A 24,524-nucleotide genomic window follows, 5' to 3' on the forward strand; every position below is an offset into this window, starting at 1 on the left:
ACTAATTATACCTCAAGGGAGCTTTTAAAATGAAAAAGATTTACACTGTATCCAAATCTCGGAAGATAGAATAAGACTTAGTCTTTTCTGAAGCAGGCACATGCTTCAAGCATAACCTTCAAAATTATCGGGCAACTGTAAATTGTGTATCACTCCTCCAAGCCGATTACAGGTGGAGTCAGTTTCCTAGGGTGAGCAGAGGAGAGTGAAGTGTGTAAGGCTCACACTGCTCTCTTTTGTCTGGGGCTCCTCCTCTGTCCTTGGCATACCACAGAGCCACGATGCTTCTCTTTGCGTGAGCAGGCGGTGTCAAGGCCCCAAACAATAAAATATCTGTGTTCCTGCCTCTCTCTTGCCTTGAGCAAAGGCACAGTTTACGTTGAAAGACGCAAACTGACCCTAACTGATACTGAATATAACCGAACAAAAAGGTTACTAAAATTTACTCTGTTAGCCAAAGAGTCTATGTTAGGAAAGGAAAATGCGTTAAGCCTTTTGCCTGTGCTCTAAAAGAGAAACCTCATCAAGCCCTACATGTTATAATTAGTATACCAGCAACTGCCTGAGTTGAAGCAAGACAGCCTCAGAACCATAATTAAACACTGGAAGATACCAAAAAAAGAAGTCCATTCAAGCCTGCTGCTTGGAGACCAAACTTTAAAAAATTACTGATCTCCATTCCAGAAAGCTTATTTTAAAAAATATATTCTTGTCGACAAAAAAAGTATTGGGAGGCTTTCTTCATTTACAAAATGACCGCGAGTAAGTATTTAAGTCTATACAAATGTTCTAAGGACTTTATGCAGATTCTGGAACAGGACTCCTTATTCATAAAAGCTACATAAACACTATCTTCAGTCCTTAGCCAGCAGTCAAGTGGCCAGCCTGTCACCCACTCACCTAAGTCTGTCTCTTGGAATCTTAATTACTCTACCTGCCTCCCCCCGTCTTCAAAAAATCAACCCAGCAGCTCTTCCAGGGCCTTCTACTTCCTGACTGCCCCCCACCATCAGTCTGACTCCAGTTACTGCAAACACCTTCACTACAGGCTGTCAGGCTGCTTCACGCACGCCCTCCCATGATCCGTCACACTTTAAACATTAGGCTTTCTGTAGTCTGCCCGATATACAACAATCCCCGGGGAGCGAACGTACACTGTGCCTTACGCTTGTTTACTCAAAAGAAATATAAGAGCTGTATAAATCCACTAAAATCTTGTTTGTCATATATACATCAAACAAGTAGCTGAAACATGCAAGAAAGAAAAGAAAAGAAAAGAAAAAAAGAAAAAAAACAGGCTGTGACACATATTCCACAAAAACTCTGAGGAACCCGGGAGGACCTTAATAAGAGTGTCAGTCGCTCATCTCTAATCCTAAAGCCTCCCGCCCTAATGTCTGTTCCTCCACGGTCCCAGGAAGAAAGCTGAACTATGGCCACATCTCTGAGTTCCAGCCCAGTGATTTTCCTCCTTCAGTCATTAATTACTAAGGACCCTGATTTAAGGTCTCCAGGTGGTGTTCCGGGTCAGTAAGTCACAAGAGCTTTCTTCTTTCAGATAGTCTTTCATCGGCTCCCACAGTCCAGCCTCTATTTTAACAAACCACCTCTTACAACTCGGTGTCTGCTCTACGGTCTCAAGGGCTGAGGCGTTTACTGATGTCCCTTGGGCCCTGGGGATCAAGCTTTAGACCTTCTGCTGAGTTGGAGACACACATCACCGTACTTACTATAGTTTCTTAACAGTATGGTTGCTAAAGCGTGGTTATTTTTGGATCTTTAAGGACTGGGTGGTTGGTGAAACTCTCCACTAACCAGAGTTTGCAACATGCCTCTCAGCAGCTAGCCCCGTACACTACAGTCGGCCTCTACTCCTGTCTGCCTTCAAGCTGTTAAAACAACCCACTCGGAGATGCAGTCTCTCCTGCCATCTTCCCAGCAGCATACAGGGGGTGAGAGCTCACTGTGAACTCCTCGAGGTGGGCATTCACACAGAAGATAAGAGATGGTACCAAAGTCTTCAGGAATCCCTTCCCAAGACGCACAGCAGAGAGACTCAAAGAGAAGGCAAGGCTGGACCAGGGCTTGCTCCACAGGGCACGACACTGGGTGTCACTACTCCTGAGACCTAGCCTAGACAGTTTAAACTTTCTTCCTCCTATTTATTCTGCCCGGAGCTGTAGTATTTGCTCAGACACTGCTTGCTCCCATGTCCCTTCACAGGGGACTTAAGAGGGATGGAAGGCATAGAAGGGCAACATTTTTGAGGTAAGCAGTTTTAAACAGACTAGTTTATTTTTACTGTAGATTGTATTATATGTATAATATATACAACATAAATATATATAATATATGTACTACATAATATAATATATGTACTACAGATTGTATTATATGTATAATATATACAACATAAATTTTGTTGCCTATAATATATATAAAACTAAGGATACCTAGTATTCTACAGTTTTCACCTCAGAGCTTTTACTTCTCTCTTTCCATACAAGGGCTACCCCTTCCGTTCAGGCATGCTGTCTGGACTCTAAAGCTCCTCCGAAATTATTTTAAACGTACACCTTTCTTCTCTTACAGCAGGCATCATGCTTTGAATTTCTGACTCTTAGTTTTTGGATACTTTTCATTTAACGTCACAGCAACAGTGGGACCTAATTATCGCCTGTACCTCAAAACCAGTACATATCCCACTTCAGGCCCTCGGCTAGAGGCTACCTGAATCCAGCATGGGTTCACTTCTCAGCTCCCAGTTCACCATGCCACCTTCAATGCTCCTGGGCAGAGACCGCTCTCGGATCCTACACATTCTCTTCTATATACTTCAGTTCTTCAAGGCTCAATCTGTTTTGATTAACGGTTACTTCTCTAAGAATCCAGCTAGCCTAGAATTTGTGTCCCAAAGGTAGGCTGTTTATTCCCAAACAAACAAGCAAATTATGATGAAGCGTTCAAAATAAATGTTGAGGTCCCTCAACTACTAAAGGAAAGTATTTATAATGGCGGGCTGAAATACGCTGTCAAGTTTTACAAACTAACAATTTACTCCCCCTACACACACACACACACACACACACACACACACACACACACACTCTCACACACACTCACACACACACAGACACACACACTCACACACACACACTCACACACACACTCACACACACACACACACACTCACACACACACTCACACACACACACAGACACACACACACACACACACTAAGGATAAAACCTAGGGCTTCACATACGTTAGGCAAATACTTGGTTGCCAAGTCCCATCACCAGCCTTAAACACATTGTTCAGGAGCCCAAGAGCAGCACACCCGTGTGGCCTCCATTCCTATAGGAACTCAGAACTCAGGTGATTTGCTTTATTTTTTTTTAAAGTTCAGTGAAACAAAGTAAGAAATAATGAGATGAGGAGAAGGAACGGTAACAAAGATAAAGGTTGGAGCTTTCTAACAGTCAAAGCTGGGGTGAGAGAGGTCTAAGAATGGCTACATAAACCGTGCTCTCTAGACGGCCAGGTTCATCAGACTCTACCAGCACAGATGCGAGAAAACACATACAATTTTCAGTAACTGATGGGCTAAGCCATTTCGTTTCCCTACAAGTAAACTTTTTTCAGGGTCATACAGTAGCTGCTGTTTTAACTGAAAAATAATAATAAATCGAATTGCTCTGCACTCAACGTGGAAAGGTTTCATAGCAAAGACAGGAGCTCTGTGCTCACTATACAAATAGTAACTACGTCCATCATCAATTTGTGTGTGTGTGTGTGGGGGGGGGTAAGAAACAAGAAAAAAGTAAAACATTAAATATGGAAGAGCGGAGACTACGGCTCACAGGACGGAGACAGGCTGCTGGCAGTGGAGTCCAGCTCCTAAAAAGCAGACAGCCACACAGGCTCATTTTAAAATTACAGAAATACGCACCTCCGTGTGGGAGGCTGTATCTGTGAGCACAAGTGCCACAAAGACCAGAGGCATGAGATCTCCTGGACCTGAATCAACAAAAAGTTGAGAGCCACTTAGAGTGGGTTCTGGGAGCTGAACTCAGTCAGGTTCTCGACAAGAGAGCACATGCTCATAACAGCCCTGGGTGTGTGTGTGTGTGTGTGTGTGTGTGTGTCCCAGACTTTGAGAGGAGAACAATGCAATTACTCCAACCTTAAAGTGGTTTATCCCTGATCCTGTTACCCACAGTCAGAGCTCTGGAAAAAATTTAAAACAGTACTTACAAGGTAATCAAGTATTAAATAAAAATCTAATAAACCCCCCCCACACACACACAAATATCCCCGCCATTATAAAAATTCAGATACTTGTAGTAAAATTTGTTCTAGGATTACTGTATCATCACTGAACTACTGTTAAAATAAAATAATAACTACTTTAGACCCAGGGCACAAAGCTTTCCTATGAAGCAAAAATCATCGACCAGCTACATGTTAGAAAGCCCAAGGAGGTACACACATGTTTGGATTACATTTCATCCACAAATAAGACCTTGTTCCAAGTAACTGAAGAGAAAAAAGAGGTGTCAAACCAAAGAAACTCCGTCAGTAAGGAAATGCTAAGTCCTAACTCTCAACTGGGAGAGTGTACTCGCACATACGCAATCCATTTAAACGTATGAACGCACCTGTTTTAGGGTGTATTGAGAAGAACCCTTGGGGATTTCCACTTGTAATTCTGTACGTCAGCTTGTCACTGGAGCTGGAATCCGGGTCAAATGCCTCAATCTGGACCACAGATACATCCTTGGGTGAATTCTCCATTATTTCAGGATAATACACAGGCTCTGATGTCTGTGGTGCGTTGTCATTGACATCCTCAACCTCTATGTAGACCTCTATGAAGGATGACAGAGGCACCACACCCTGATCTGTGGCGTAGACGGTGAGCCAGTAGTGGGAAGTCGACTCTCGGTCCAGTCGATCTGAGGTCTCTATGACACCTGAAAGAAGCAACCAAAGAAGAACGTTAACACAAGCACAAGATACCACTTGCGTCTGAGAATAGCTACTTTGCTGGGGGCTTATGTGTCACGGGATGCATGAACTTCAGCAAGTTTTTGTGCCTCGGTTTGGTTTCCCTGTCTATGGGATGGATATAACTGACTGCTCCTTAGTGGCTGAATAAAGGAGTTAACACCTATGAAAAGGTTACATATGTAGCATATTATATAGACTATATAAGCATTTACAATTACTAGTGTCAAGCAGACCACGTTAAAAAAAAGCTATGATATAAACTGGGATTAAAGACATACACATAGATCTCTGTGAGTTCAAGGCCAGCCTGGTCTACAAAGACAGCCAGGGATACATAGTGAGACCTTGTCTTGAAAAACCAAAAAGGAAAAAACAAACAAACAGAAAATCTATGATCTAAATCTGAAAGTAACCCAGGGCATGGGCACTAAGAGATCATCTCATGGCCTAATACCCTTCCAAAGATGAAGTTTATGGCTGGCTGGTAAGTGTTGAGTTTCAGAGAGATAAGGCAGGAAACCAAAGGCAAACCAGAGCGAGGGCTCAGCTCCACGGCTTCAGTCGCACTCTGTAAGCCTCCGCCCAGGGACAGAGACTAGCAGTAACATTCCTCTAGATATCTAAGTGAGGCTACCCAAACCTTTAAAAGAAAGAAGGGAGGAAGGGAGGAAGGGAGGAAGGAGGGAGGGAGGGATGGAGGGAAGAAGGAGGGAGGGAGGGAGGGAGGGAGGGAGGGAGGGAGGGAGGGAGGGAGGAAGGAAGGAAGGAAGGAAGGAGGGAAGGAGGGAGGGAGGGAGGGAGGAAGGAAGGAAAAGAAAAGAAAGAAAAAAGCTAAAGGAAAAAATAGGAAAAATGTGCGAGTCTAGCATAAGATACTGCTCAGGTGTCTTACATGTTAAACCTCTTAACATCTTTAAGCATCTTCAGCAAACAGACAACCAGTGTGTTATAAAAACATAAATTCTCCCAGTTACGCTCCAAGGGTCTCTCTTTCCTAGCTGCTCCGGATGTTTCTGGTTCCTCCTATAAAACACAGCAACTACGCCCTTGAATAAACTGCCCAACTGTCCTGGCTGGAGCTCGGATACAGTCTTCCGTTAAGACCCAATTCTACTGAGGACACAGTTTTTACTCAGAGAACTGGGAAGACAGGAAGCACATAACCACTGAGAGGGGCTCAATAGGATTGGTGTATTTTTGCCCAGTTGCAGAAACTTATTAAAACTTCCACTCCAGAATCCTCCCAACCAAATGATTAGAAGTGGAAATGTGAACTCTCTTAAGCAAATTTGGCCTTTCATTTAGGGGCGCAGTCTTGCCTTTTGGCTCCCAGAATGATTGATCATTGTGCACTGATGACACCTTCGCTGTTCAACACCATGCACCTGACTACACTTCAGAACTCCTCCACCCTCACAATCACCAAGGTTCCCCATCTGATGCAGAAGTACAAACCCAAGGTCCCCTATGCTCAACAGGAAGAGTATTTATTTTAATCACTAACCCATATTATGCACTTAAATTATCAAATAAACCCTTTAACTGTATGCAACACAACACTCTGAAATGTGGGTATGCTGTAGAATGGCTCAGTTGAGCTACTCTACATTACCTCTGCCTGTAGATACTCCCTCCCGTGTGTGTGTGTGTGTGTGTGTGTGTGTGTGTGTGTGTGTGTTTGTGTGTGTGTGTGTAAGGGGGGAGGAGAATACTTAATACTCATCAAATTTTCAGATGCAACACATTGTTATTAACTCTGGTTAATAAAGTCCTTGTAGGGTTGGGGATTTAGTTCGGTCCCCAGCTCCGGAAAAAAAAAATAAAGTCCTTGTATTTGGGATAACTTAAGTTTAAATCCTTGCTTATTTGGGTGTGCGATATCAGAAAAAGTCACCGTGTAATGAATAACCAGATGTAAAGTGAACTATATTAAAACGAATGATTACAAGCACATTTGATTAACAATTGATTACACCCAAAATGATTCCCCCTTTCCTCTCACCCAAACGCAATCTCTATATATTCCACAGTGCACCAAGTTAGTAAATGCTAAACCATTTGCATCTTGAACAAATACATCTTTTCTATTTCCCCTTGTTCACTGCAAGCCATCACGCTACCCAAGGAAGACGGAGACTCGGGCTGTTTCCCACTTCACGGATTACATATTAACAAAGGGAAGGCACAGATGCTTCTTACTCTCCCGTGCTGCCACTCCATTAAAATGCAATTAAATCCACTGGACAAGTGAAGTATTATTAGAAAATTTCAAGCAGACAAGACACATGGTGGTTTTACCCCCTGCCTGCCTCTCACTTCTAACCATCAAATATTTCATGCTGCTACCTTTTTTTTTATTTGTAGGCCTCTCAATGTAACAGCCATAAGCTCATAAAGCAGTGACAATTCTATACACCATTCGTTCTGATTCACTCTCCCCCACACACCGTGGTAGCCCTGCGTTGCCCTGCTGCGTCCTTGCTGACAGGCCTCGACTAGTGATGCTATTGTCTCCACTTCAGGAGGAAGACCTCAGACAGGAGGGGCATTCCCAGGGCCCCAGCGAAGGGCAGAGCATTGGGATCCGGTGGCAGCACAGCTCCTGGCTAGTCTATTCTGAGCACGATGACTGGAGGGTCAAAGAACTTCATGTGATCACTCTGAGGACTGGACAGGCTTCATAACCCCCATACTTTGTGAATGTCAATATTCAGGTGAAGGTCACATATCCATTCAAATACAACGGCTTTAAGAGGAAGACATGAAACGCAAGTGTGCTGTGACGGACGACAGGTGCTTTACTTTCCCTCACATTTTTTTTCCTAGTCTCATCTTAGAACTGTTCTAATTGTTCTAATTGTTCTCCCATCCAATCAACTGAGCAGAGCAAAGGTCATGTCCCTCTTAATGTGAACCCCTCCCAAGAACTCCTAGCTATGGCCAGAGAATACAGCTGGGTATAAAGAAAGGTTGAGAACCATGCTGTATCAAATATTAATTAAGAGATTAAGATTAAGATTAAGATTAAGGAGTGAGATGCTCACTTTACTACGGCATAAAGTTATGGGGTCAGAGATAGACCATAACCAGCCCTTTCTTTACAGAAAGCCACATCTCTAAAATACTCCACTGCCAGCCATCCAGAACTATGACTAGAAATAATGTTTATTCTTTGAGTCCCCCTGCGTACTTACTCCTATAACCAATACAGTTACCACCAACACAGGGAAACACTGCAAATAAAACTGACGCCTTCAAGCCATCACTGGGTGTAAATCAGACAGTTGTACTCATTCTTAGAATTCCACTCCTCTTCTCCTTGATTCTCTTGCCTGTGAGCCAACTTTCAACTGCTGATAACCAGTAATGACTTTTTTTTAACAAGAAGTTACAAACCTGTTCTTCCTGGGGATTCCTAAAGGATTTGTTTAACACATGAAAACGAATATCCTTATAGTCTTCTAGATTGCATCCTGTCTTCAACAACCTGTTGCATTTTTCCCCTCCAGATCTGTCTGTTGCTAGTTATAATTTCTCATCTTTCATTTCCTTGCTCTTAAAACAGAGTCAGAGTGGTGGCCATGAGACAGAATCTGGAGCTGGGATTATAGGTACACAGCACCACGCCTGGCTCTCTTTCACCTTTCAGACAGCAGTGACCATATGCAATGAGAGGACAGATAAGGCCAGGGTGTCAAGAGGAAGAGGCCAACCGTGCCTTCTAGAGAATTCCTTCTAGCCAGATGGAGAAGGAAAAATCCAGTAAAAATTGAGAAGGAACGAGGAAATCACGAGATTCTTATCTTGTGAGGAATGTGGGAGCCACACAGCATGACCAGACAGACACAGAGGACAGCTCAGACATGCCTGTACTATGGGTTGCCCAGCAGTGTGATATAATCAGGAATTGTTCCTTTACTTTAATGGAGAATCGCAGAAGCCTAAGTGCCCAACTTTCTAACCTCGAGAATACAATGAAGACATTTTCCAAAAAAGGCTGCTAATAAGCTGGACAATCTGAGAAAAAAGCTGGAAATCTGAAACCGTTAGCTAACAGTATTTATCATTCCCATCGTGCTTCCTGGGATTGCAGAGCCACCACCAGATGTCACTATGGAAACTGACTTTAAATATGCATCTGTTGAAATCCCTAGGAGAGAAAGATCACGTGATTTCTAAAAGCGCACTCAGCCATAAATGGGATGTCTTTTATCAAATTCCTTCCCTCCCTCGGGATCTAGGGATCTAAGTGGAGGAGGAGGAAGAGGAAAAGGAAAAGGAAAGCCGTTAAGAGCCAGAGGTGACGGGTGACTCCCAGGAAACAAGAGTCTTCCAGACACAGCAGGACTGATTCACAGAAAGAGAATGAAGGTGGCACTCATAAAACCTGTGCAGGTTCAAAGCAAACTTAATCCCAGTGGTGAACAGAGGAAGTAGATAAAAAGTGCCACCCCTAATCAAGAAGGTACTCGCAAATAGCGCCTGCTGGCAAAGAAAAAATCAGTGTTCTTGAATGGGCATGCCACCAAGTATATCGACCATACTCCCAGGCAGACCCTGGCCGGGAGTGGATGGCCAACACAGAACAGTCTCTGTGGGTTTTTTGTGGGTGTTTTTTGTTTTGTATTTTTGTCTTATTGTTAAGTCAGTTTAACTGGTTCTTTGAGGTGGTTTGTTTGTTTCTTTTTGGTGGGCAGAGAGAGAAAAATATGGAGTTGGAGTTGGTGGGTAAGGAAGTACGTAGGATCTTGGGGGAAGAAAAAACATAATCAAGATATATTAAAGAAAAAAATTGAATTAAAAACAAGAAAACAGAGCTGTGGCAGGCCCTCCTCCCAGAAGGGCTCGCCCGATATTTAACCACATGGGTATTGATGCCATCTTCCCCTGGCCTGGCTTTTCCAGGCTTAGGGCACAGAATACTAACTGCTCAAGAAAACAGTTAAAAGTAAATAAAGATTTCCAGTCTTGCTACCACTAAGGCTGGCTTCACCCTTACTGTAAATCCTGTCCTCGGCAGCCACCTCACAGCTGACATAGTAGCCCCAATTCCAACACAGAGACTTTTGTAAGGCAAAATGAAGTTGCCATACTGCCAAAAATAATGTAAGTGATTCAACTTTCCATGCCCACAGAATACCTCTCTTACTGAAGTTTGCCAATTTTATTTAACAGACCGTGGCTGCTAATGGGTCCTAGTGCCAGAGGTTTTGACAAAAACTGTGTTATTTCTGAATCTTCGGTTACTCCTACTCAGTACACAACCTCACAGTGCCCTTCTTTAAAACTGGGAAGGACTGGGGATGGAGCTTCTGGAGAACACAAGCCGGAGAGCACAAAGCCCTGGGTTTGAATCCCAGCATGTCTGAAGTCACCCAACCCTTACCTCCAAGATTCATGGTTTAGTGTCTTTCTAGTCTAGATACATAACATCTGGGACAATTGACTTGATAAAAGGTTTATTCTGGCCCATACCATCAGAATACCATGATCAACTGTCATACTGAGAGATGTCATAGCCTTTGAGCATTTTAAAAGAGAATTTTTAAATCTGATTGGTCTTTAAAATAACCACCAATTTGACATGCAATAATATCTAATAAGAAGAAACCCTTGAATTCTTTTAGAATGGTACGATCAATCACATATATGTCTGTAATATATCAAGAAGATTAATGTGTGATAGGAAAATGTAAAGACTGAAGTGTAATTGTCTTATTTTCTACAGAAAGAATAAAACTAAATTCTAGTACTTTGGAAAACCAGAACGCTCCATGAATATTTACATGCACATATAAATAACTAAAACTGTAATTTCCTGAAGTCAGATGACGAAAGATACCAAACACTTTACATAAGTAATGACAGGCAGCTGGCAGTGCTGTCGCCTGCTCCTAATCTCAGCTCTCCGAGGCTGAGGTAAGAAACTGCCAGCCTTGGCTCAGTGTGAGCACATGTCAAAGAGCAAAAGCAAAATGGAAAGCGAAGGTAAAGAAAAGGAAGCGAGTAGGGGAAGGGGTCAGAATAACTACAAGTAAACAAAGGATCTAAAACCATCCCTTGTGGGCTATGCGAAGTGCTAGGCTGTTTACTACAGAGAAAGAACACCACCAACCGCATATAAAATTCCCGGCTCTAGAGCAGAGCCGAAGACACGCTACTGACCAACACAGCTCAATCTTTCACAACTGATAACTCATCCCCACCGTCATTTATATCTGGGAGCAGAGTGAACCCATGGGAATCATGGCTGCTGCAGTAGCACTCGGGAGCAGCTGCCACTTCTGAGTAGATGTGTCCTTGTCAGAGGAGCTGAGATGTATATCACTGGGAGTGGGCTTGGAGGGTTCAAGGCTCATAATGCCAGAGAGAGGGAGAGGAGTGAGAGGGAGAGGGAGAGGGAGAGGGAGAGGGAGAGGGAGAGGGAGAGGGAGAGGGAGAGGGAGAGGGAGAGGGAGAGGGAGAGGGAGAGGGAGAGGGGGCACCTGTGTGTGCCTAGAACATAAAGGCCCATGCCAGGGCCAGAGTGTGTTTGTGTGTGTGTTTGTGTGTGTGTGTTTGTGTGTGTGTCTATGTCTGTGGGTGTGTCTATGTGTGTGTGTCTGTATGCACGTGTCCTCACACCAGTAGAACACTAAGACTGCAACACTGGACACTGGCTGCAAGAAGGAATGCCAATGGTGTCCAAACTAAGGAAAAACCAAAAATCTGCTTTAGACACATTAAAACATATGCAGGAAAAAACCACCCAGAATAAACAAGCTGAAAGGACACAGAAATGCAGTGGGCTAAAATATTGTCATAAACCTGTAAATTTCAGGTAACAGTTTAAAAATCCACGCTGACAATGCATATAATGACTAAACTAAAAGTAACCAAAATGCCCTCCCTGTCGTAGAGCGTTCTTAATCCTTTCTCTAGATCATAGATATGTATCTTTAAATAGACTTTTCTATATATTTTAAGGTATGTAAATGATACTCAGGCATGCTTACAGACAATAAGATTATTCATGGCTAAGTAAATTTATACATCTGTAGTTTCTCAAAATTCTTCTGGTGTTCACAGCAAGAGCAGCCACGATCTAAGAACTAACTCACCCTAGAACCCAAAACCAACACAATTTAACTCTCTCTTTTTTCCCCTTGTGCCTTGGAGGGGTCATCTCAGTCTCACATACAGTAAGCGGATCTTTAACAATGCATAGGGCACCCCCTTAGCATTTCAAAGTACGTTCCCAAGAACACACAAAGTTTTAGGTCTAAGATTTCTGTATTTGTTGTCTAGCATTAAGTCATAAATTAATGATTCCAAAGAGAGAGTTCTTTAATGTAGCAATGGTCATATTTGTTTATCATCTTGCCTTATATCTCTTTAATTAAAAAATATGTATCTCGGGCTGGAGAGATGGCTCAGTGGTTAAGAGCACCGTCTGCTCTTCCAGAGGTCCTGAGTTCAATTCCCAGCAACCACATGGTGGCTCACAACCATCTGTAAAGAGATCTGATGCCCTCGTCTGGTGTATCTGAAGACAGTTACAGTGGACTTATATATAATAAATGAATAAATCTTTTAAAAAAATGTATCTCTAACCTTCCACTTGGAACTGTCGAGGTAGCTCTGAAGGGAGCTAAGCAGGATTTTGAGATTCGAAGCTTACTGGTCTTACGTTAATTAAGTACATAATCTGATTTGGGGCATGGTGTTTCAAGCCTGGAGAGTTCTTCAGCTCAGCGATGAGGCAGTGCCAAGGCAAGCCTTGTGGAGAAACGACTCCACATTCAGATTTCCATGTCAGAATCACTGATACTTCTGATGAGGGCTCAAATGGATAAACTGTTTGTAAAAAAGGCTCCTCCTTGGGTATTAAAAATTATCCAAATACCAATACTTATTAAGTCTGCTTCTGGCGAAACTGAAACACAAAGTGTATTCAACAAACTAATGGCAATGATCCTAGATCTTTGCCAGAAGCTTTGGGGGACTAGTTCAGTGAAAACTTTCTCCCTCTGTAGGCTAGTGGATGCACTTCACATGCACCAAAGTGTAAGAGTGTGTGTGTGTGTGTGTGTGTGTGTGTGTGTGTGTGTGTGTGTGTGTGAGAGAGAGAGAGAGAGAGAGAGAGAAACAGACAGACAGAGTCTCAATGTATAGTTCTGGCTGTCCTGGACCTTACTATGTAGCCCTGGTTGGTCTCAAACTCATAGAGATACAGCAGCCTCTGCCTCCTGAGCACTGGGACTAAAGGCATGTGACACCATTTATCCTGCACCATAATTTAATATAGTCTCCATGATCCTATAGGCTCAATGAGTACTTTCCTATTTTAAATATTTAAGACCGGAGACCTGAGGCTGAAGTCACTAGTCTGAAATAACATGCCAGCCATCCTAACAGCATATCCACAAACTACAACTCCGTGCTCTGCATCTCAGAACTGAGTAAGCTTCATAAGCGAAGAGAGATGTCCTACACTGCTCAGCCTAGGAACAGAAGAACAAGAACCTAAGACTTGACTAAGAGCTCTGGTGCCCACACTAGGGCTGACTTCTGCACGGGAAGGTGGCCTCTGACCACCCATCACTTGTTAAGGGGAGGTTACACACTGTCTGATGTTTGCCAACCCTTGACTATGACAGAGAAGCAACATGGTTGACATGAGGAACCCAACTAAAGGCTGACAAGCCCAGCAGGGTGGTTCAGGTGTTACAGGTGAGTCAATCCCACAAAGACCAAGGAGGGAAGCCTGCGTCAGAAGAGAACTCAGCAGTACTCCGCCATAACCACCACAAAGTTACTACATACCACAGCGTCTCCCTATGTCACACAGACTAGACTCATACTAAATAAAATGATGTGCTGTATTTATAACAGGACAGATATCGTGAGATAACTGGGGATACATTATTAATGTTAAAATATTAGGGGGGGAAGTCTCAGATCCTAAGTTCTCAATCATAAGCCAGTTATAAATGTTTGATCAAAAGCGACTATTTAAAGAAAAATGCTTTGGAAAAAAAATAGGTTCCCTGTCGATCAGAATCCAGTCCTCAGCAGTGACCTAATAGATATCTTAAAACCTCTCCATGCTTTATCTCCTCCTCAACAGCGCCTCGTGCTGTTTGTTGGGTTTTGAATTTGGCTAGAAATAAGGTAGGGAGCTTCCCATGACTGCTACTTGGTTTAATCCACGAGACAAACATGAGATTCCTACCATATACCATACCCGGAGGTCATGGTACCAGGCACTCAAGGAACTCAAGAGAAAAACAGGGTCTCAGGGGAAAACAATTAAGTAAAAATCCATCCACCAGACCAGTGGGGCAAACAACTGTTTGAAAAGAAGAACGCTGAGTTTTAACAACGAGGTAGATCACAGCTCCCACCCCAAGGTTAGGGAATCCCTGTTTGAATTCTGTAGGACAATATGTGATCACATGCACCTACAAACTAATCACAGCCTAGCTCCATCCTGGGAGAGACGGACGGTGAGAAAAGGCATGGGGGTGGGAGGGGGTGGGGGTTGAACCGTATTTCCTCCACCTGACATTTTCTATCTTGTGCGAAAGAAGCCATCTCTACAGATATTAAGTACACTATTTTAAAAGCCACTGTTTCATAAAGGGTTAACTGAATGAAGGTCTTTATCAACACAGCTCCAGAAATCTCAAGAATGTAAAAGGTAAGGGCGACAGACATACAGGTTTCCCTAGGCTGACTAACAGCCACTTAGAGCGTGTGTGTGAAAAAGTTATGTTTCGGTATGGAGACAAAGCCCCATTCAGGGAGGGAAATGTCAGTTAAACAAGCAGCCCTGTGCCAGCCTCCCGGGCTTCTTGCTAAAGAAGGAATGGAATGAGCTCCGGCCTGCCCCTTTCCAGACCGCCCAGGTCACTGTCTGCACACACAGAGCTCCTGCCAAAACAGCCAGTTGTCTCCAAGTCCTCGAATGCACGAGCTGGGAGGAAGCAGGAGGGAGCAGGCTTTCCCCTCTCTGAGCTTGCTTGGGCTCCCGTAAAACAGAATTTAAATGCAGAAAATGACTGGCAACTGATTTTCTAAAAATAAAATCTAAGATCCGTAGGCAGTTCAGCTGTGCAAGTAAGGCGTGTCCCATGCAAATGAGTGCCAACCAAACAAGTAAAAATCCCATTTGCTATTGACGCTTGTGCTACTGGAGCTCCCCCCTTCCGTCCTCTCCCAAGGAGCAGTTTTCTTTCTTTTCTTGTATGGCTAGAACTCTTGACCAAATGTGCCATAGGGATTTATTATTTGTCACTTTAATAAAGCAATTTCTCAATTTAAAAAAATCCAAAGTTATTTGCATATTGAAAAGAAATCACAGGAGCTAACCATATATCCAAAATACTCGCTTTTGCTGTCAAATCCCAACTTTGTAAGAATTCAAAACCTTCTAGGTGAATCTAACACACATGGACTCCTTCAGAAACACTAGTTAGTTACTTGGTAGAGCCTTGACCGCCACATTTTATGCTGCGAACAACTCAACTTACTTCAATTATCTCTAAAGATCTCGATTCACAACACAGACCTGGGAACCTTTGTTCAAACAGCGGTCACTGATGGTCACTGATGGTGTCACCGGAGGGATCCACTGTGTGCTTTCTGATCTCACAGTTTCCTTAGGAAAATGGCATTATTTACATAACTGAGGATTTCCAATTTGATATTTGGATGACAAGATACGAGGTAACAGCCTACTCCTGAGTGCTTAGAGAAGTAACAAGAGTTAAGGAATCTAGGCCTGCAGTACACAAACAAACCACCTGACCAAGATTCCCAGCAGCAACTGCGGCACACAGATTACCCAAAGGACAACTCACTATTTTAAGCAGATAGGAAACAAAATGGCGAGGTTCTCCCAAACAGGGAGCTCGATTCAAAGACTAAGAAAGAAAGGCCGCTGCTGATTCATAGGTTTAGAGACTAAAATATAATTCTTAAAGACATGAAGAGACAGTTTAAGAGCAGATGGGTGGGGCGAGGAGGCAGCTCAACTGATAAGGTGACTTGCCAGGTGAATATGAGGATCTGGGTTCAGACCTACCTAAGAAACCATGGGAAAGTACATGCCTATCAACCCAGAACCGGGAGGCAGAGACAGGAGGGTCCTGGGTTCAGGCTCAGTTCAGGCCCCAACTTAATCAAAATCCCTCACACCATGAGTCATCTATTTCAGAACTGAAGGATAAAATAATTTCAGCACCACCCACACCGGCCTCAAGTTCAAGTACCCCTGGAATCAACCTCCCGGGTGAGGCGTGGGTTACAATTACAGACATCTGCTCCCACACCGAGCCTTGGTGACCAACCTCTGTACTTACCTTTGTAGGGAAAGCTGGCTGACAGAAGCACACTGTTATGAACAGTGTTTTGAGACAGAGCTGCTGGAATCACTGGCAACTTTCTGACATCGTGGAATGACTACGAATGACCCTGGGACTAATACACGAGTGGCCTGTGGACTACAGGCTGGTTACGCCTAAAAGGCCAGGTGACAGATACATCATACTAGCAGTTACTTAAACAAGCAATAACAAAAGAGCGTGAGTGTGTGCATGCGTGTGTGCACACGCACGTACCTGTGGCTTGCGTGTGTGGAGGTCAAAGGTCAATACTGAATGCCTTCCTCCACCGCCCTCCACCGTATCTTTAAAGATTTACTTTCACGTGTCCTTGCCTGCGTGCGCACGCGTATACATGATTCTATTTCACTCCTGCCTGACGAGACAAGAGGATGTGAGGTCAGTTGGAACTAAAGCTGCCTGTGGTTGTGAGCTGTCCGATGTGGGACACGGGAACTAAGCTCAGGGCTTGTGCGAAGGCAGCAAGTGCTCTTAACTGCCAAGCCACTCCTCAGCCCCTCGACCATACTTAAGATTGCACTGGGTAGTCAATGACTCCCCAGGGTCCTCCCGCCTCCATCTCCCAGCACTGCCACCACACCCCTCTTTTTAAATGGGTGCCGCTCCTTATCCTTATGCCTGTGTAACAAGCACCTTACCCATACGGCATGTCCCCCACCCTCAAGACTCTACTGACTCAAGACCAGAAGCCACTGCAGTGCTGCAGCTCTGAGCACAGAGGCAGGAGCAGAGCCAGAGAGCTTCAGGACGATGTAATGTGGCACGCGCACTGCACGCATCACTGTTGGCGAAACGAAGGCTCGAATGAAAATCCAAACTAGGAGAAATGGCAATCCAGACGCCTGAGCACAGATGGAATGGCGGGGAAGGACCAGCACTGCTTCCCGAGCTCGCTCGCTCTCTCTCTCTCTCTCTCTCTCTCTCTCTCTCTCTCTCTCTCGTTGCAATGTATTTTCAATAAATTTGGTCACCACTGACTCTCAAACTAACCAAGTCCATTAAACGTTTCATCCCTATGGAATATTACTTCCTTAGTCGCCAAATGAGGTTATTAGCACCATACGAAGGAGACAGGAGGCCCTGCAGGGACCCTTCTAGAAGAGCTGAAAGAAAGCCGGGGTTGTTGTGAATGCAGGACTCTGAATCCCACACCTCGAGAGCTTCCTCTACAGACTACCTTACCTTCCACCACAGAAAGCTGCCCTCGCTTCTAACTCGGCTTTTATGACGTCTATGCACGAAGACAACTTTTCAGAAAGTAAAAGCTTCGAAGATGGAAAAAATGCTTTTAATGAATTTTTTTAAAGGTAGTTAAAACATCGATCTCACAAAGTTTATATCCCAAAGAAAAATCTACTGCCAGATGGGTAAATCGGTTTTGGTACACACAGAAGGGCATTTTCCGTGTATCTTGCTATCAGTGAGGACAGATTATCTCAGAGGCTCTGGGGGAGCCAGAGGTAACGCTCAGACCACGACAAAAACTGTCAATGGGCTTCCAGGACAATAGGATGGACAGCAGCCAGGAGGGGGGAGCCCGTCCCCCAGTGGGGGAGAGCACCAGCCCCAGGCTCTGAGAAGGCCTGCTGTGGTGCAGGATGTGGACAGGCAGGAGAGACAGACGACCAGTGCCGTCCTGGAACTGAGTGGGTATCCTGACACACCTTGCCTCCAGTCGCAGCCTAGCCCAACCTCACAGCAAACTCCGAGCTGTGCAAACAGGCATGTACATGAAGGCTCGCTACTGTCTCTGGTCAGAAGGTATCTTCAGACAGCTGTCTTTCCACTCAACTCACTGGACCCAGCTTTTAACTACTCCCTGGAAACCCTCCCCAGGCCACTCACTCTGTATGAGCATTGAACACCACACACCATGAAACCGCTGCGAGCTGCTTATTTTCCCAACACTGCCGAGCTCGAGGTGGGGCTGGGAAGCAACAGTATTCATTCGTTTCGCCTTGTTCCCTCTCTAGAAAGCTGGCTTCGTAGAGAACACAGCGTTGTCTACCTCGTACATGGAAGACCTCAGTACTCTGAATAAGTTCTGGCAGGATGAGGTGTCAGTGGACGATAAATACTCAGAGTGGGAAAAGCAAGGGGAACTCGCCCCCTCCGTCAGTGGGTCTCAACCTTCCTAATGCCGCCATCCTTTAACACAGCTCCTCTTGTTGTGACTCTCCACCATTAAACCACTCCTGATGCTACTTCACAACTCCAACTTTGCTCAGTCATGAACCTTAATGCAAATGTCTGATATGCAGGATAGCTGAGATGGACCCTCCAGGGGGTCTCAACCCACACGCAGAGAACTGGTCCTAACCAGTCCTAGCCTTCCTTCATTTATAATGAGGGGTGTGAGGAGGATGGACTTACCCACTCACTGCTGATGATCAGCCCTTGGGGGACAGGTGGCACCTACCCCACCCCCACCCCACCCCATTCTCTGTCCCCCAGAGCCTCCCAGGGTGCTCTGGGCTAATTCAATAAAGCAAGTTATTGTCTTCAAGGTACAGGATCATCGTTCCTCATTCTTTCTACTCTGCAGCTACCCATTTTGGGGAGGAATCTGAAATACCTACAGGAGGAATTTCTGGAAATGGTTAAATTCTCTCAGTGGCACCTCTAAAATCTTCATAGCCCCCCCCCCCAATCACAAAATATTGTATGAAAATATAAGAAAAGAATTTTCCAGACTTTACTAGTGATAGCTCAACAGGATGTCTACTGCATCAATTCCACTGAGGTAATACAGCCATTCCCATGACTCACTTATGCAAATAAGTGAACACGAAAATTAAAAGCTTAGCTAGAACTATAAATACAGGCTATCTCCTTAAGGAAATAAGGCAGAATTTATTAAAGACTGTACTGTCTGCAAGAAGCCTTCTTCACACAGGAATCTCACCTGCTCACTCAATTAAATGATTACAAATTGTATATCTGACAATAGTAATGTACACTCTGCTTTAAGCTATATAATCCAGATTCCTACCCCAATCCTATTCACTGTAAATATATCCAAGGACAGCCTAAGGCTTGCATGTCGGACCTTGGTTTAGGAGGGCAAGGCTAGCCAGCTCTGTGAGAAAACATGCTTTTATTATTTTATAAATTCCTGTTTGGCTCCCATACAAGACTCACTACTATTCTGTGCTTTGTCCCTAGAAAAATGTCCCTTCCACACCTGAGCGTTCCGAACAGAAGAGTGGAGCTGACACTTGGCCCACACTCAGTGGAATAAAACACCGTCCACTCGTCTTTAGGAAACTTGAAACAATCGCCATGTATTTTCCAAGGCAATCAATATATCCTTGCACAAGTGAACAGCTAGATGTTAATCGTTAACTTTGGGATAACAGGGGTGAGACCAGAGCATTAATGGTAGCACACAGATACTTTCAGGCAAACAATGTGAATGGGGCAGCAATTCGACAGCAACGTAACAACTGTAAACAACATGGTGACCTCTTATTAAACACAGACGTGGCTTAGATTTAATACTCGGCATTTGGTGGAAAGGTCAATCTCTTCCCACTTTGCCAATTCCTTTTATAATCCAAAAGCCATGAATTCGGAAATTAAGCAGCCAACCCCATTTGTGCATGAATCACTGTATCTTAGAGGGAAAAAAGTCAACCAGTGCCCTCTATAATCCCTTAGGCAAGAGAGGTGAAGTAACACGGGGCCCAGACTCAAAGCCAAGAAGACAGCGGCCACCACCTAGAAGCGCATTCCTCTCTTATCTACCATCCTTGGATGAGCCTCACCTTTCTTTCATTAAGGAAGGGTACTCCAAGGACACTGAATCCCGTCAAACAAGGCAACTCAAAAAGGAAAAAAAAGGGCAAGGGAAGGGAGAACAAACCCTAAATCCCAGGAAGGAAGAAGCTGAACCCGATTACCTGCGTCCATTAGTGTTATCTACGATAGCAGAGAGTCCTTTAGAACTGCAATTAGAGAATGTTACGAGGCCACAGTTGTGCAATTTAATCTATACTCTGATAAAGGGCAGGGCCTAGAGACTCCCAGTTCAACTGAAAGATCTTCATATTCTTAAATTCAGATTTTACAATTAGAGCAGGAGAAAGGACAGAAAATAGAAGCCCATGGTAGCTTTAGACATCCCAATGACAGATCAGTCCTTTGTCCTCATACAGATTATGCAAGCAACACGCTTAACTCTGGTTAACTTTTCCTTTGGGTATATTTTAGAGGTTCCTTTCTAGAATTTTTGGGAAAATCTACCAAGTAAATTGCCTTCAAAAAATGTATTTAGGGGCTGGGGATTTAGCTCAGTGGTAGAGCGCTTACCTAGGAAGCGCAAGGCCCTGGGTTCGGTCCCCAGCTCCGAAAAAAAGAACCAAAAAAAATGTATTTAATCCTGTTTAATACTTCCAAAATACGGAATTCTGTGACTGCTCATTATGCCTCATTTTTATAAAGTCAACATACATTCTTCGGCTTCTGTAACAGGCAAGGCTTTCTCTTAATTTCCACTCAGATTTTTTTCCTTTCTCGTGAAGGGAACGCTGGTAGGTTTTGAACTCTTGTTCTAACTCTTGTTTTGATAGGTTGCACCATAAAGCACCAAAGATTGACTCCTGAATTTGTAGGTAATGGACTATTTCTAAGCGCCCAAGCAGCGGAATCCCCTGTAAAGAAATCTGTTTCCTTTAACGTCTATAAAGTTACAAACAACCAAACAAAAGCCACCTGAAGAAGCACACAGGCTCCTGAGTCCTACGCTGCCTGGCTCTCTGAGCCACCTATGACAAGCCCCAAAGTGAGACCACAAATGTCCAAGGGGAGGCAAGCATTGGGAAATACAGCCCTGAAGAGCTAGAGTCAAGAGTCGAACTGAAGCAGACAAGCACGGTCTCGTTTAAAAGCAGAGGATTCCTTACCTCCAGATGATTAAAGCATCATCTCGGCCTCTTAGATGAGCAGTGCCCCTACTCCCCCGAGGCAGGAAACTGAAATGGCTGTCTTAACCATTTGGGCATTTGGTTCTCCATCCTTATCATTTAATTGGCAAGCTACATCCTACAGTGCAATTTTTATGATTTACCGGAATTTTAAGGAGAATAAAACATTTCTGGGCTTCTGACTGGGCCCTCTTCTCTCATCTCATTTAAATCTGGGAGTTAACCTGTACATCTCTCCCAGTCACCACTCCGCCTTGAGGACAGTATCATATGTATACTCAACTCCTAAACCCACTGTCTAAATGAGCAACTTTGAATTATCTGCCCTTTTTCAACTGCTGGGCACTGTGCTCAGGACAGACCCTTTTGTTTCCGTGTACTTCTCTCCACCTTTGATGAATTGTGGTGGGGCAGGGATGGATGTCGATATATGAGCACACAAGCGTCTGTGATACTCACATACGTGCACAGGACCAGAGGTCAGTCCTGGGCAGTCCTCCTCATCCCTCTCAGACTTGTGTTTGCTTGTGGTTTGGTTTTGGTTTTTGAAACAAGGTCTCTCATTGGCTGGAAGCTCCCTAAGTAGCCTAAGCTGGGGGCCCAGAAGCCCTGGTGATCCACCTGTCAAGTCTCCCACTGCTAGGGTTATGAGCGTCACCCAGCCCGGCCACTTTCTGTGGTTTCTAGGGGTGCAGCTCAGATCCAAGCACTCTTGTGAACTAAGCTCTCAACACAAACTTTTCTAACTTTCCAACCTGAATTAAGAGCTAGCAACTGCTGGTTGCCCAAACACAAATTTGTTCGTCTCATAAAGACTTCTGTCATTGAAGCACTATTGCTTGTTATATATGTGTGGACACAGCAAGGGGGATCATTTTATAAAATAGGAATCACTTAGAGAAGAAAGAATGTACAGTTTGGGGTTTTAAAAGCCAAGTCACTTTAAATTTAAAAAGTCTCATGGCAACTAAAATCATACATTCTTCTTAAACATGATGTTACAGAGCAAGCAGTATTCATCCAGGGAAAAATAAAAGCACAACTTGTCAGATTTCTCCCATACGACCTTCACCTGACACTTGGGGAGACACTGACTTGGAAGGAAGGGAGGGAGGACGGGAGGGAGGGAGGGAGGGAGGGAGGGAGGAAGGAAGGAAGGAAGGAAGGAAGGAAGGAAGGAAGGAGGCTGAAAATATAAAAAAATAATGAGTTGTGGATGTCACTGGGACAAAAATCCAAGTTAAACTGGACTACTGTCCCAAAGTTTGGCTTATTAAAAACACACTAGATTTTCAAACAAAACCAGAACCTGTTCCACACAATTAACATCGGCTGTTTCGATGTTAGCTGGTACCGTTCACCTAACTGGTACCATTTTGGTTTCATGAAGAAGTCTAAATGACTCAAAGGCAGCAAGAAAGCTGAGCCGGAGTAAGTTGCTGGTGTGTCACTGTTTCTGTCCAGAAATGTGGCAATCTGTTTTTTCTTCCCCCAAATCCCTTACGCCTACTGACCTAGGAACTTCATTTCCTAGAATGCGTACTGGGTAAACAAAGACACACGAGTGAGGGAGCAACTTCCCTGTATGAAAGTCACATGCCTGTAAGCTCTGGGCTGGCATAGCTTACAGCCCCGGATCCTACCTCTTTGAGAATGCCTACAGATCAGAAAAGGCTCTGCACAGGCAGAGCCAGCACTTTTGCTTTGGGGGAATCTACCTCAAGGTACTGGAGAAGTTAAGGTGCATATGCACATCAGAAATAGTTTCCACAAGGTGCTGTCCCATGGGGTCTTCTCCTAAGTTTTGCGTAGTCCTACATTTCCCCAGATTTCTACAATACCCTCCTTTTTCTTTTATGGAAAAATATTGTTTTAAAAATAAAGGTAGGTCTTCTGTCCCAGTGCTATGGAGAATCCACTCTTCAAAAAAAGAATCAACATATGCAATCATTCTTTAAATTCCCCCCTTTCAAGACCTTTAAAGGGGACTTCAGAAGCCAGGCAGATGCCCCAGCAGGAAACAAATTTGCAATTCAACAGACGCACCCACTGGGAGATGGCAAGATGCACCACCAGTAGCTTTGGCAATAATTTCCTTTTATTATTCCTTTGCTCCCAAGAGCTTTTCAACTCAAAGTGAGCCCGCAAAAGTTAATAGGCTCTTAATATGCACTCCTCTGCCCGAACCGATTCCTGTTCATAAGGTAATAGTGGGACCCCAGGGGCCCCTTTCACAGGGGCTTTAGCAAATCTCCTGCAGGGAGATGGCCCCAGGGCAGCTCCGTTTCTCCACAGAACAAGCAGTGACCTAATCAATAGGGTTCCTGGCAAGACAATTCCTACATTCACCAACCCCGAAGAAATGAAGTGGGAGGGAGTTCAAGCTTTATTGAGGGATGAGATTTACCTGTCACTGTGATGGTTAGCCCAGCGGGAGTTTAAGAGGAAAAAAAAAAAGCTTTCAGCTGCTGTGGATTTCCTGGTCAACATCCAGCACTAAATAAACATATTTACTTAAGCTTCATTCACAACTTTTGATGTGAAACCCGCCCAAGCCTAACTGGAAACAGGTAGATTTTTTTTTTCTTTTTTAAGATACAAGGGCAGCCGGGACAAGATGACATAGATCTAAATCTCCCATGTTCATTTAAAATCAATGGCATGAGAAGTACTTAGCATGTAAGAATAAACAGAAGAGTCAGCAGGTGTGCCTATCCCCAAGTTTACACAGAAAAAAAAAATCCCACAAGCCCTGAAAATATGGCCTTGTTAACATAACTGAACAAATGGGGTTGGGGATTTAGCTCAGTGGTAGAGCGCTTGCCTAGCAAGCACAAGGCCCTGGGTTCGGTCCCCAGCTCCGAAAAAAAGAAAAAAGAAAAAAAAAGAAAAAAAAACCATAACTGAACAAACAACACTGGAACCACACAGACAGCTGGTTTATGGAGGCACAACAACTTTTCATAACGCCTCTTGTTTCCAGATCGGGGGTTAGGGGATGAGGTTTTAAAATTAATTACACACGTTAACAATTTTGGGAACCCACGGGACCTTGCCAGTTAACAGTTTACACTGTTCAAGTTCACTTCAAAATGGCAGGCCCAGACTAAATAAATCATTTAGAAGACTGCTCAGTAAGGAGCTATTTTAAGCCATCATATGCAGGTGTATGAGAAGTCATGTCTCACAGGTGAGATCA

The 24,524-nt window shown here is 44.1% G+C and overlaps 1 protein-coding gene across 14 annotated transcripts in view; it reads right to left on the reverse strand.

Annotated features, from left to right (window-relative positions):
- Window positions 1-24,524, reverse strand: part of Fat1 (FAT atypical cadherin 1) — a 119,417-nt gene that overhangs the window by 60,411 nt on the left and 34,482 nt on the right. For all 14 annotated transcript variants that reach the window (XR_005494675.2, XM_063275780.1, XM_063275784.1 and 11 more), the window contains 1 exon segment: window positions 4,662-4,976. Coding sequence is in view for 13 of the 14 variants with exons in the window: in XM_063275780.1 (XP_063131850.1) it covers window positions 4,662-4,976 (315 nt within the window). In the remaining variant the exon portion in view is untranslated.

This window comes from Rattus norvegicus, chromosome 16 (genome assembly GCF_036323735.1).
Source record: "Rattus norvegicus strain BN/NHsdMcwi chromosome 16, GRCr8, whole genome shotgun sequence".
Lineage (NCBI taxonomy): Eukaryota > Metazoa > Chordata > Mammalia > Rodentia > Muridae > Rattus > Rattus norvegicus.